The 15,051-nt window shown below is 46.6% G+C and overlaps 1 protein-coding gene across 1 annotated transcript in view; it reads right to left on the bottom strand.

Annotated features, from left to right (window-relative positions):
• The window catches only part of abch1 (ATP-binding cassette, sub-family H, member 1), a 101,516-nt gene extending 86,888 nt beyond the window's left edge, over positions 1-14,628 (bottom strand). The window contains exons 1-2 of the mRNA XM_055638835.1: positions 13,947-14,628; positions 719-851 (exon numbers count right to left, since the gene is read on the bottom strand). Of these exons, the coding sequence (XP_055494810.1) occupies positions 719-840 (122 nt within the window). The 5' untranslated portion in view covers positions 841-851; positions 13,947-14,628. The remainder of the gene's footprint in view (positions 1-718; positions 852-13,946) is intronic.
• Positions 14,629-15,051: the final 423 nt, after the last annotated feature.

The raw sequence follows: 15,051 nt of genomic DNA, 5'->3' as shown, positions 1-15,051 counted from the left end.
TATAAGAGGGAGTAGATATGTATATAATGTATGGAAGAACCAGGTGATACTGTGATGTCTGTGAAAGTGAAAAGGCAGATGTGATGTCTTTGTAATGTAATATATGTAATATGTATATATATATATGTGTAATCTAAAGTGGAAACTTGTGAAACTCGTGCCTGAGCCTCATGACTGAGCAGTGATTGCAGAATAAACAGGCTCTTGACTTACTCAGTGGTGGACATGTCTTCTTTGTGCTAGTCACAACAGAGCCTTACCTTCATCTGAAACCTTTACATATACCATACCATTCCATGCCATGCCATACCATGCCATGCCATACTGTGTCATACCATACCATGCCATACCATACCATACCATACCATACCATACCATGCCACACCATACCATACCATGCCACACCATACCATACCATGCCATACCATGCCACACCATACCATACCATGCCATACCATACCATACCACACCATGCCACACCATACTATACCATACCACACCATGCCACGCCATACCATACCATACCATACCATACCATACCATACCATACCATACCATACCATGCCATACCATACCATGCCATACCATACCATGCCATACCATGCCATATCATACTGTACTAAACCATAACCATACAGTACCATGCCATACTATACCATACCATACCAACTGAGACCAGACTGTTAATACATTTTAAGTAGCATGATAACACACATACATGTGGCCTTGTGGCAACGTGAGGCTGAGATTGTGTAGAATGGTCATCTTGCCAAAGTTCAGGCAGACTTGGCTGGTTGTCACAGCGGCCGGGCTGCAGTCTTGAGTTGGTCCACGATCCATCCCTGGGGTGACTAATCCATCAAAATAAATAAAGTTAAAACAATGAGACTGTAGTACAAATATCAGTAGAATTTAGAGAAAATAAAGCATGAGGGGAATGAATCTTGATGACAGCATATCTATAACTTCTCCTGCACCAATCAGCTGTTTCACCGTGCAGCTATTTATTTTGCTCTGTGACAGATGTCGCCCGTTTCAAGGAAGTGTGATATTAATTCCAATAGTTAGCACAACATCATTGCTCCAACCTCCCTCCGTTGCTTTAACTATAAGAAGGAACTGCAGATGCTGGAAAATCGAAGGTACACAAAAAAGCTGGAGAAACTCAGCGGGTGCAGCAGCATCTATGGAGCGAAGGAAATAGGCAACGTTTCAGGCTGAAAGCCTCTTCAGACTGATGGGGGGTGGCGGGGAGAAGGAAGCTACTTCTAGGTGGGCTGCTGAGCCTTGGTATTATAGGGTTGGCATTGCTGTCGGAAGTGCAGGAGGCCACAGTCCATCCACACTTTGCAATGCCCTGTCCACTATAAACACGTCAGCTCATCCTCACCGGTAACTTCTCAACCTGACATTCCCCTTGACCTCAGAACCGCGAGCATGTGGGATCACAAAGCTGCTGCTGCCTCATGGGAACGCGAGTGCCTTGGTTTTCACTATCCCACAAAACTACCCCTCTCTTAGACAATAGACAATAGACAATAGGTGCAGGAGGAGGCCATTCGGCCCTTCGAGCCAGCACCGCCATTCACTGTGATCATGGCTGATCATCCACAATCGGTACCCCGTCCTGCCTTCTCCCCATATCCCCTGACTACGCTATCTTTAAGAGCCCTATCTAGCTCTTTCTTGAATGTATCCAGAGAACCGGCCTCCACCACCCTCTGAGGCAGAGAATTCCACAGACTCACCACTCTCTGTGTGAAAAAGTGTTTCCTCATCACTGTTCTAAATAGCTTACTCCTTATTCTTAAACTGTGGCCCCTGGTTCTGGACTCCCCCAACATCGGGAACATGTTTCCTGCCTCTAACGTGTCCAAACCCTTAACAATCTTATATGTTTCAATGGGACACCCTCTCATCCTTCGAAACTTCAGAGTGTACAACCCCATCTGCTCCATTCTCTCAGCATATGACAGTCCCGCCATCCCGGGAATTAACCTTGTAAACCTATGCTGCACTCCCTCAATAGCAAGAATGTTTTCCTCAAATTAGGGGACAAAAACTGCACACAATACTCCAGGTGTAGGGCCCTGTACAACTGTAGAAGGTCCTCTTTGCTCCTATATTCGATTCCTCTTGTTATAAAGGCCAACTGAAATTGTCTTTCTTCACTGCCTGCTGTACCTGCATGCTTACTTTCATAGACTGGTGTACAAGGACCCCGTTGTACTTCCCCTTTTCCCAACTTGACATTAGATTTAGCTCTTAGGGCTAACAAAATCAAGGGATACGGGGAGAAAGCAGGAACGGGGTACTGATTGTGGATGATTAGCCGTGATCATATTGAATGGCGGTGCAGGCTCGAAGGGCCGAATGGCCTACTCCTGCACCTATTTTCTATGTTGCTATGTTTCTGTGTTATGCCACTTTTTGTGTCTATCCCATCTTCCATACTTAGTCTCTGACCAATTAATGCCAGCGTGTCAAAAAGCTTCTTCACCGTCTACTTGCGATGCCACTTTGAGGAGACTCTGTACTTGCACTCCTTAATGTGTATTTTGTTTTAAGTTGTGTGTTTAATGTAAAGAATTATGAGGTTCACTCCCAAGAAAAAAAATATTCCTATTCTTTTATGCTAACTAATAACTCAAAGTCTGAAGAAGGGTCTCGACCCGACACGTCGTCAAACTTTCTCCAAAGATGCCGCCTGACCCGCTGAGTGACTCCAGCTTTTTGTGTCTATCTTCGGTTTAAACCAGCATCTGCAGTTCCTTCCCACACAACATCAATGGGAGGTTTACTCCAAATTAGTTTGAGTCATTGCTGCACTGCTCCATCAAGTGGCTTTCCTGGGTACTGCAGTGCTGCATTCACATTGCCTACAACTGCAAAGTCACAGTACCACTGTACCATGTAAGGGGGCAATGCAGATCATTTAAATCTGTACCGACTTTATTGCCAATTGCTCCCACTTCCTGGGATGGCAGGACTTTCATATGAAGAAAGGCTGGATAGGCTCGGCTTGTACTCACTAGAATTTAGAAGATTGAAAGGGGATCTTATAGAAAGTTACAACATTCTTAAGGGGTTGGACAGGCTAGATGCAGGAAGATTGTTCCCGATGTTGGGGAAGTCCAGAACAAGGGGTCACAGTTTAAGGATAAGGGGGAAGTCTTTTAGGACCGAGATGAGAGAAACATTTTTCACGCAGAGAGTGGTGAATCTGTGGAATTCTCCGCCACAGAATGTAGTTGAGGCCAGTTCATTGGCTATATTTAAGAGGGAGTTAGATGTGGCCCTTGTGGCTAAAGGGATCAGGGGGTATGGAGAGAAGTCAGGTACAGGATACTGAGTTGGATGATCAGCCATGATCATATTGAATGGCGGTGCAGGCTCGAAGGGCCGAATGGCCTACTCCTGTACCTATTGTCTATGTTTCTATGTTTCTTCCTGCTCTTTCCCTATATCTTTGCAATCTCTTTATTTAATCTAACTCTATTTGTGAATCTGTTTCCACCACCTTATCGTGCAGTGAATTGAAGTTGATAAGAAAGGTCCTGATCTAAAATGTCATCCGTCCATCCACAAGGTAGATGCTGCCTGACCCGCTGAGTTCCTCCAGCAATTTGTGTTCTGCTAAACTTCATAATCATTCTTTTGATTGAATTCTGTCTTTAATTTGTGTACTGGTGATGTCTTTACTATTTATTTTATTCCGCTTACATGTTTTTACTCTATTTGCTAAATTTTGTAAGGTGTCCTTGAGACTCTTGAAAGGCGCCCATAAATAAAATTTATTATTATTATTATTATTCACCGCAGAAGAAAGTTTATTCTTATGTTGTATCTGATTTTTCTGGGCCAGTCACCATAAATCTATGAAAGACACAGAGTGCTGGAGTAACTCAGCGGGTCAGGCAGCATCTGTGGAGAACAGGGATAGGTGACGTTTCACAGAGTGCTGGAGTAACTCAGCGGGTCAGGTAGCATCTGTGGAGAACATGGATAGGTGACGTGTCACAGAGTGCTGGAGTAACTCAGCGGGTCAGGTAGCATCTGTGGAGAACATGGATAGGTGACGTTTCACAGAGTGCTGGAGTAACTCAGCGGGTCAGGCAGCATCTGTGGAGAACATGGATAGGTGACGTTTCAGGTCAGGACCTTTCTTTAGACTCTGTTCTTCCATTGTAAACCAGCATCTACAGTTGCATGTTTCTACAACGTACATCTGTGTTCTTGTGTTTCCAACCATTCACACAGTGAAAAATTCATCAATTGAAGTCTTCATACTTTTAAACATATTTATCCAGCCGCTGTTTTGAGGACAACTCCATCTTCTCCACGTAACTCCAATCCTTTATCTCTGCCACAAAGGCTATAAATCTCTTCTGTAACCAAACACCCAGAAACGAGGGAGACTACAGGGAGAGGTGGACACTGCCCGGTCCATCCCAGTACTGACCTCCCCACCATCGAGGGTCCATCACAGTACTGACCTCCCCACCATCGATGGTCCATCCCAGTACTGACCTCCCCACCATCGAAGGTCCATCACAGTACTGACCTCCCCACCATCGAAGGGATCTACAGGAGTCGCTGCCTCAAAAAGGCAGCCAGCATCATCAGAGACCCACACCACCCAGCCCACGCTCTCATCTCGCTGCTACCATCGGGAAGAAGGTACAGGAGCCTGAAAACCGTGACCTCCTGGTTCAGGAACAGCTTCTTCCCAGCAACCATCAGGCTCTTTTAAACTGCACGTACTAACTAAACTCTGAACTATGGGCTGCTTATAATGAACTATAATAACCAAGAGGGTTGAATCTGCATGCAAATCCTGATCCATCGTCACAGCTGGGATCAGGCCAGGTTGGGAGCGGAGTTGGGATGTGTGGATGGCAGGGCATTGTTGTACTGGGCTGTAGTGTACACCCATACGGGCTGAGTATAACAGAGGCACCACATGGATCAGTCTGAGGCAGCAGGAAACTCTGATTAATGAAAGCAGACTCAGTGTGATGGGCCGAGTGGCCTTCACTGCTAGGTGATGAAGTGGGAGCCCTGTGTTGCTGCTGCAGTGGCGTACACTGTTACTGTAGAGATACTGCACCTGCCCCTTCCTCACCTCCACCCCCACTCAGGTGAACACACTCACCTTCCACTCTTGTACTTCAGCCCATCGTTTGTAAACTCCAGGTGAGGCTTAAACTTGGACCAACTCAGGCCGGGTCATCTCTTTGCTGAACGCTACATTGCAGGGTTAAAGCGGGTTTAATTCCTCGTTCCCCTCCCTCTCTGTCCTCAACACATCCTGTTCAACAAACCTCAACGTGAGCTTGTCAAGCAAAGATTGGGGGGGGGGGGGGGGGGGGGGGTTCAGTCTACCCCACGACAGAAGGGGGAGGAGTAGTACAGTTTGATAGCCACGGGAAAACAGGAACGTTGGGGGGTGAGGAACAAGAAAACAGGAACGTTGCCTCAGGCTCAACGGTTTCTCAGGATCACCAGCTGCGGTTCAGTTTCAGATTTCCTGTATTGACAGTTCTTCCTTTTGGTCATTTGTGGTGAGTTTGACCCCACGCCCAATGACGTTGCCTCCTGGCTGACCATTCGTTTTTTTTTTTAACGGCCTGCTGCCACTTTGCCATTGTGGCCATTCCATTTTTATACCATCCTTAAATTCTACATCATTCAGAACAGCAGAGTTTACTTAAAGCCCCACCTAATCATTCATCTGCAGAAGGGTCTCGACCCAAAACGTCACCTATCCATGTTCTCCACAGATGCTGCCTGACCCGCTGAGTTACCCCAGCACTCTGTGAAACGTCACCTATCCATGTTCTCCACAGATGCTGCCTGACCCGCTGAGTTACTCCAGCACTATGTGAAACGTCACCTATCCATGTTCTCCACAGATGCTGCCTGACCCGCTGAGTTACTCCAGCACTTTGTATCTATTATCATTACCCCAGTTACTTAGTTATAGTCATCAGCCACACAGCACAGAATCAGGCCCTTCAACCCAACTCATCCATGCCAACCATGATGCCCAATCTAAACTAGACCCACCTGTCCACATTTGATCCATATCCCTGTAAGCCATTCCTACCCATATACCTTTCCAAATGTTTGTTATTGTTCCTGACTCAACTACCTCATTCCATGTACCCACCACTCTCAATGTTAAAAAGTTACCCCCCAAGTTCCTATTAAATCTTTCCCCCCTCCCTTAAACCTATGTCGTGTGGGTTCTTGATTCCCCTACTCTGGGTATAGGTCTGGGTGCATTCATCCTATCTATTCCCCCACATTTCTGCAAGATTACCCCTAAGCCGCTTGAACGGCAAGAGCCGCAAGTCCTAGCCTACCCCACCTCTCCCTACAGCTCTGATAGACCTGATAACATCCTCATACGTCTTCTCTGCAGTCGTTCCAGCAAACTCATAACTGTCCTATCAACAGATGCTTTCAAGACCTTGTTCCTTCACACCCACATGCTGCCCATGACCAATATTCCTCCAAGAGTCTGTCTTCACCTTCTCCATCATGGTCTGGTTTGGCTCAGCCACCAAGCACGACACCTGGAGGCTGCAGCGAATCGTCCGATCGGCTGAGAAGATTATTGGCTGCAACCTTCCCTCCATTGACGAACTGTACACTGCAAGGGCCAGGAAGTGAGCGGGCAAGATCATCTCTGACCCCTCTCACCCTGGCCACAAACTCTTTGAATCACTTCCCTCTGGAAGGCGACTCCGGACCGTCAAAGCTGCCACAGCCAGACATAAAAACAGCTTTTATCCACGAGTAGTTGCTCTACTCAACAGCCAAAAATCTGTAGCCTCCCTTTGATCTGGTATTTTGTTGGTTCACATGATTGATCAATGGTGTTTTATCATGAATGTTTTATTATTATTAATGTTTAGTGTTTTCTGAGTCATTCGTAACTGTCACTGTGTGTCATGTTGTTACTTGTGGGCGGAGCACCAAGGCAAATTCCTTGTATGTAAATACTGGGCCAATGAATTTACTTACTTACTTAAGTCTGGTCCAAGGTGTTTTCCACTGACGACAGACCCATCACCCACATCATCTCCACGTGTAACAATTTGCTTTCCAAACCTTGTTGCCCCAATATATCTCCCTGTTGCCCCCAAAACCCTCTTTCAATTTAGCCTAGAGCTTGTAACCTCCTCACACACTTTAGCTGCTGCGCCTACGGGCAGGCTAGTTAGAACCCATCTACCATCATGCAAAGGATTTGAGTATAGGAGCAGGGAGGTTCTACTGCAGTTGTACAGGGTCTTGGTGAGACCACACCTGGAGTATTGCGTACAGTTTTTGGTCTCCAAATCTGAGGAAGGACATTCTTGCCAGAGAGGGAGTGCAGAGAAGGTTCACCAGACTGATTCCTGGGATGTCAGGACTTTCATATGAAGAAAGACTGGATAGACTCGGCTTACACTCGTTAGAATTTAGGAGATTGAGGGGGGATCTTATAGAAACTTACAAAATTCTTAAGGGGTTGGACAGGCTAGATGCAGGAAGGTTGTTCCCGATGTTAGGGAAGTCCAGGACAAGGGGACACAGCTTAAGGATAAGGGGGAAATCCTTTAAAACCGAGATGAGAATAACTTTTTTCACACAGAGAGTGGTGAATCTCTGGAACTCTCTGCCACAGAGGGTAGTTGAGGCCAGTTCATTGGCTATGTTTAAGAGGGAGTTAGATCTGTCCCTTGTGGCTAAGGGGATCAGGGGGTATGGAGAGAAGGCAGGTACGGGATACTGAGTTGGATGATCAGCCATGATCATATTGAATGGCGGTGCAGGCTCGAAGGGCCGAATGGCCTACTCCTGCACCTAATTTCTATGTTTCTATGTTTCTATACTGGTTCACCTGGGAACATTTCCTTCCTCTTGAAACTCATTTATGTTGACTTTTGGAACAAGTCCCACATACTTCCTTTTTCTTTGGATCAGATTCAATTCCTGATTTATCCACATTTCAGTTCTAATGGACATGTTTCCACTAGTGGGAGAGTCTAGGACTAGAGGTAACAGCCTCAGAATTAAAGGACGTTCTTTTAGGAAGGAGATGAGGAGGGATTTTTTTCGTCAGAGGGTGGTGAATCTGTGGAATTCTTTGCCACAGAAGACTGTGGAGGCCAAGTTAGTGGATATATTTAAGGCAGAGATAGATAAATTGTTGATTAGTACGGGTGTCAGAGGTTATGGGGAGAAGGCAGGAGAATGGGGTTAGGGGGAAGAGATAGATCAGGCCGTATGATGTTAGATTCAACAAATAGCCAGAATTTCTTCAGTGAATCTCTGCAAGGGACTAATGACGTGAGCCAGTGGGCGGGCATTCATCACAGCTGAGCGTGTACAATGAGGGTTGGTCAGGCCATCCTTGGTTTCTTGGCAAACGGCTGGTCTCTCCCACCCTGAAGCTCGTAGCTAGAAGATGCCTGTCTTTGTACTCATGTGCCGAGCTCCAAGCCACCGTTAGAGCTTCTCCTGCAGAGCATGGACCTTGCATTCACTGCCCACAAGACGGAACTCCTCCATCCAGAAACGTCACCCAACCAGAAAAGGTTCAAGCATGTGCTTAAGGTCACCTTGAAGAGATGGACCTCCCATCAATCCCTGGCTCTGCAACAGTGGGTAGTGGAACGGGAGACATTTGGATAATAGATAGGTGACTTTTCGGGTCAGGACACTTCTTCAGACTTTTAAAAAACGCGTCACGGTGGCGCAGCGGTAGAGTCGCTGGCTTACAGCGCTTGCCGTGCTAGAGACACGGGTTCCATCCCGACTACGGGTGCTGTCTGTACCGATTTTGTACGTTCTCCCCGTGACCTGCATGGGATTGCTCCGAGATCTTCGGTTTCTTCCCACACTCCAAAGACGTACAGATGTGCAGGTTAATTTGCTTGGTATAAAGGTAAATTGTCCCTCATGTGTGTAGGATAGTGTTAGTGTGCGGGGATCACTGGCCGGTGTGGACTCGGTGGGCCGAAGGGCCTGTTTCCGCATTGTATCTCTAAACTAAACTAAATGAGCATTGGGGATAGCGTTGAGATGGAATCCCACAACGGTCCTGTGGAAGCTGTGGGAGCAAAGTGCCCTCATTAACCACGCACCCTCCTGTACTCCAGACATCACCAGCTCAGTTTTGGTCCCCTAATTTGAGGAAGGACATTCTTGCTATTGACGGAGTGCAGCGTAGGTTCACAAGGTTAATTCCCGGGATGGCGGGACTGTCATATGCTGAAAGAATGGAGCTGGGTTTTGTATACTCTGGAATTTATAAGAATGAGAGGGGATCTTATTGAAACATATAAAATTATTAAGGGTTTGGACACGCTAGAGGTAGGAAACATTTTCCTGATGTTGGGGGAGTCCAGAACCAGGGTCCACAGTTTAACAATAAGGGGTTAGCCATTTAGAACGGAGATGAGGAAACACATTTTCACACAGAGAGATGTGAGTGTGGAATTCTATGCCTCAGAGGGCGGTGGAGGCCGGTTCTCTGGATACTTTAAAGAGAGGGCTTGATAGGGCTCTTCAAGATAGCGGAGTCAGGGGACATTGGGGGAAGGCAGGAACGGGGTACTGATTGGGGATGATCAGCCGTGATCACATTGAATGGCGGTGCTGGCTCGAAGGGCCGAATGGCCTACTCCTGCAACTATTTTCTATGTTTCTATGTTTCTATCACTGCCCACACTCATCAATGTCCACAATCATCAACGCCCACATTCATCTTCGCCCACATTCGTCAACGCACACAATCACCTTCGCCCACATTCATCAACGCCCATAATCATCAATGCCCACATTCATCAACGCCCACATTCATCAACGCCCATAATCATCAACGCCCACATTCATCAACGCCCACATTCATCAACGCCCACATTCATCAACGCCCACATTCATCATAAATCAATGCCCACATTCATCAACGCCCATGCCCACATTCATCAACGCCCACCTTCGCCCACATTCATCAACGCCCACATTCATCAACGCCCACATTCATCAACGCCCACATTCATCAACGCCCACATTCATCAACGCCCACATTCATCAACGCCCACATTCATCAACGCCCACAATCATCAACGCCCACATTCATCAACGCCCACATTCATCAACGCCCACATTCATCAACGCCCACATTCATCAACGCCCACATTCATCAACGCCCACATTCATCAACGCCCACATTCATCAACGCCCACATTCATCAACGCCCACATTCATCAACGCCCACATTCATCAACGCCCACATTCATCAACGTCCACAATCATCAACGCCCACATTCATCAACGCCCACATTCATCAACGCCCACATTCATCAACGCCCACATTCATCAACGCCCACATTCATCAACGCCCACATTCATCAACGCCCACATCAACGCCCACATTCATCAACGCCCACATTCATCAACGCCCACATTCATCAACGCCCACATTCATCAACGCCCACATTCATCAACGCCCACATTCATCAACGCCCACATTCATCAACGCCCATAATCATCAACGCCCACATTCATCAACGCCCATAATCATCAACGCCCACAATCGTCAACGCCCATAATCGTCAACGCCCACAATCGTCAACGCCCACATTCATCAACGCCCATTCATCAACGCCCACATTCATCAACGCCCACATTCATCAACGCCCACAATTCATCAACGCCCACATTCATCAACGCCCACATTCATCAACGCCCACATTCATCAACGCCCACAATCATCAACGCCCACAATCATCAACGCCCACATTCATCAACATTCATCAACGCCCACATTCATCAACGCCCACATTCATCAACGCCCACAATCATCAACGCCCACATTCGTCAACGCCCACATTCATCAACGCCCGCATTCATCAACGCCCACATTCGTCAACGCCCACATTCATCAACGCCCATAATCATCAACGCCCACATTCATCAACGCCCACAATCATCAACGCCCACATTCATCAACGCCCACATTCATCAACGCCCACATTCATCAACGCCCACATTCATCAACGCCCACATTCCTCAACGTCCACCTTCATCAACGCCCACATTCGTCAACGCCCACATTCATCAACGCCCACATTCATCAACGCCCACATTCATCAACGCCCACAATCATCAACGCCCACATTCATCAACGCCCACATTCATCAACGCCCACATTCATCAACGCCCACATTCATCAACGCCCACATTCATCAACGCCCACATTCATCAACGCCCACATTCATCAACGCCCACATTCATCAACGCCCACAATCATCAACGCCCACAATCATCAACGCCCACATTCATCAACGCCCACAATCATCAACGCCCACATTCATCAACGCCCACAATCATCAACGCCCACATTCATCAACGCCCACATTCATCAACGCCCACATTCATCAACGCCCACACTCATCAACGCCCACATTCATCAACGCCCACAATCATCAACGCCCACATTCATCAACGCCCACAATCATCAACGCCCACATTCATCAACGCCCACATTCATCAACGCCCACATTCATCAACGCCCACATTCATCAACGCCCACATTCATCAACGCCCACATTCATCAACGCCCACATTCATCAATGCCCACAATCATCAACGCCCACATTCATCAACGCCCATAATCATCAACGCCCACATTCATCAACGCCCACAATCATCAACGCCCACATTCATCAACGTCCACATTCATCAACGCCCACATTCATCAACGCCCACATTCATCAACGCCCACACTCATCAACGCCCACATTCATCAACGCCCACATTCATCAACGCCCACATTCATCAACGCCCACACTCATCAACGCCCACATTCATCAACGCCCACATTCATCAACGCCCACAATCGTCAACGCCCACATTCATCAATGCCCATAATCATCAACGCCCACATTCATCAACGCCCATAATCATCAACGCCCACATTCATCAACGCACACATTCATCAACGCCCACATTCATCAACGCACACAATCTTCAGTCCATCCAACTGAAATTTCTCATCCTTAGAACCACGCAGGAAAATATTTTCCTGCATGGTTCAGAAAACACATTCACGAGAAACAAGGAGGCACGATCAACACTTGTTACAACAGACGTGTTACAGACGTTTTACAAACTTGGAAACAGATCATTGCCACCTGGTGAAAACACTCAGGTATTTCGAGCTTGTATTTGTTTTCAGATCAATGTATAAATCAATGCTTCTCTTTACATGTTGAAACTATACTCCAATTAGACGACACTAATCAGATTAGCCAAGCAGATAGACAGAACACGGATTCTGTCATGCCAAGTTTCTGTAAGAGTTTTTCACCTGAGTACTCAGTCAAATCAGCAGCGATTGAAAAATAAAATCACATTCTATACATTTACAAGATCTTAATAGTTATGCCATGTTATTTATTTCCGTCGTGTCGAGGCACCCTGTCAAAAGCTTTGTAGTATCCAAACATATAAAATGTAGCACAACCCATCAACTAAGTAGAATTCAAATGTTTGGAAGACAGATGTTAATACAAACACAAGATACAGCAGGGGCTGGAATCTTAACCCTAAACGTTGTCTGTCCATTCCCTCCACAGATGCTGCCTGACTTGCTGAGTTCCACCAGCACTTTGTGTATTGCTGTTAGAAACATAGAAAATAGGTGCAGGAGGAGGCCATTCGGCCCTTCCAGCCAGCACCGCCATTCATTGTGATCACGGCTGATCGTCCCCTATCAATAACCCGTACCTGCCTTCTCCCCATATCCCTTGACTCCACTAGCCCCTAGAGCTCTATCTAACTCTCTCTTAAATCCATCCAGTGATTTGGCCTCCACTGCCCTCAGTGTCAGGGAATTCCATAAATTCACAGCTCTCTGGGTGAAAACGTTTTTTCTCACCTCAGTCTTAAACGACCTCCCCTTTATTCTAAGACTGTGGCCCCTGGTTCTGGACCCGCCCAACATTGGGAACATTTTTCCTGCATCTAGCTTGTCCAGTCCTTTTATAATTTTATATGTTTCCATAAGATCTGTTGGGCCCACTACCTCCCCTGAGAGAGGGTGGTATAGAAACATAGAAACATAGAAAATAGGTGCAGGCCATTCGGCCCTTCGAGCCTGCACAGCCATTCAATATGATATGACCTTTTCCCCATATCCCTTGACTCCGCTATCTTTAAGAGCTCTATCTGACTCTCACTCTATCAACTCAGTATCCTGTACCTGCCTTCTCTCCATACCCCCTGATCCCTTTAGCAACAAGGGCCACATCTAACTCCCTCTTAAATATAGCCAATGAACTGGCCTCAACTACCTTCTGCAGGAGAGAATTCCAGAAATTCACCACTCTCTGTGTGAAAAAAGTTTTCCTCATCTCGGTCCTAAAAGATTTCCCCCTCATCCTTAAACTGTGACCCTTGTTCTGGACTTCCCCAACATCGGGAACAATCTACCTGCATCTAGCCTGTCCAACCCCTTAAGAATTTTGTAAGTTTCTATAAGATCCCCCCTCAATCTTCTAAATTCTAGCGAATACAAGTGGAGTCTATCCAGGCTTTCTTCATATGAAAGTCCTGACATCCCAGGAATCAGTCTGGTGAACCTTCTCTGTACTCCCTCTATGGCAAGAATGTCTTTCCTCAGATTAGGAGACCAAAACTGTATGCAATACTCAAGGTGTGGTCTCACCAAGACCCTGTACAACTGCAGTAGAACCTCCCTGCTACTATACTCAAATCACTGACCAGACCCCGTGATCCCACAATCCCACTGCTATAGATGTCTTACCCGCTGAGCCACAAATCACTGCTGTCGAACCAACTACAGGTTTTGAATGTTGAAACAAGCTGAGCACCAGAGATCGCAGACACATTCAGATTGATGAACAGAGGAGAAGAGGGCTGACCTGAACACTGTAGATAGTTCTTGCAGCAGGGGAACGGCACGGTTTGTTGCACACCTCACACTCTGCTCCAGACTCCGGCAGTCTATTACATATATCAATATACTCACTCTTTTTGCTTTTACTTCCCCCTTTAAACTGTTATAGTTTTAATTCTGAAACACTTCTCCTTTGCACTTCCTTGTTCTCTTGCTCAGCATCCATTGCTAAATTGCTTTGCTTCATTCATTTATTTGCAATCGGTAATAATAATTTTTTAAACTTAATTTAATGCCTTGACCCAGAGGCGACTATAAGCTGGCACAAACCCGTGGGTGCTAGATTGAATGTTTAAGATGGAACTGCAGATGCTGGAAAATCGAAGGCAGACAAAATGCTGGAGAAACTCAGCAGCTGAGGCAGCATCTATGGAGGGATGGAAATAGGCGATGTTTCTCGACCCGAAACGTCACCTATTTTCTTCGCTACTAGTCAACTAGTCAACTTTGGCCAGCTCCTCCCTCATGGCCCCATAGTCCCCTTTATTCAACACTGACACCTCCGATCTACCCTTCTCCTTCTCCAATTGTAGATTAAACCTGACCATGTTATGGTCACTGCCTCCTAATGGCTCATTAACCTCGAGGTCCTTTATCAAATCTGGTTCATTACATAAAACTAAATCCAGAATTGCCTGATCCCTGGTAGACTCCAATACAAGCTGCTCTAAGAATCCATCACAAAGGCACTCTACAAAGTCCCTTTCTTGGGGTCCAGTACCAACCTGGTTTTCCCAGTCTACCTGCATGTTGAAATCTCCCATAACAACCACAGCATTGTTTTGCCACATGCCAATTTTAACTCCTGATTCAACTTGTGCCCTATGTAAGGCTACTATTTGGGGGCCTGTAGATTAGTCCCATTAAGGTATTTTTACCCTTACAATTCCTTAGTTCCATCCATATTGACTCCACATCTCCTGTTTCACCCCTTGCAAGGGACTGAATTTCATTCCTCACCAACCGAGCAACCCCACCCTCTCAGCCCACCTGTCTGTCTTTTTGATAGGAGGTATATCCTTGAATATTCAGTTCCCAGCCCTGGCCCTCTTGCAGCCATGTCTCTGTAA

This window comes from Leucoraja erinacea, chromosome 8, assembly GCF_028641065.1.
Source record: "Leucoraja erinacea ecotype New England chromosome 8, Leri_hhj_1, whole genome shotgun sequence".
In the NCBI taxonomy this organism is placed as follows: domain Eukaryota; kingdom Metazoa; phylum Chordata; class Chondrichthyes; order Rajiformes; family Rajidae; genus Leucoraja; species Leucoraja erinaceus.
The sequence above is the reverse complement of the archived record's forward strand: the minus strand, read 5'-3'. Positions and strand labels throughout refer to the sequence as shown.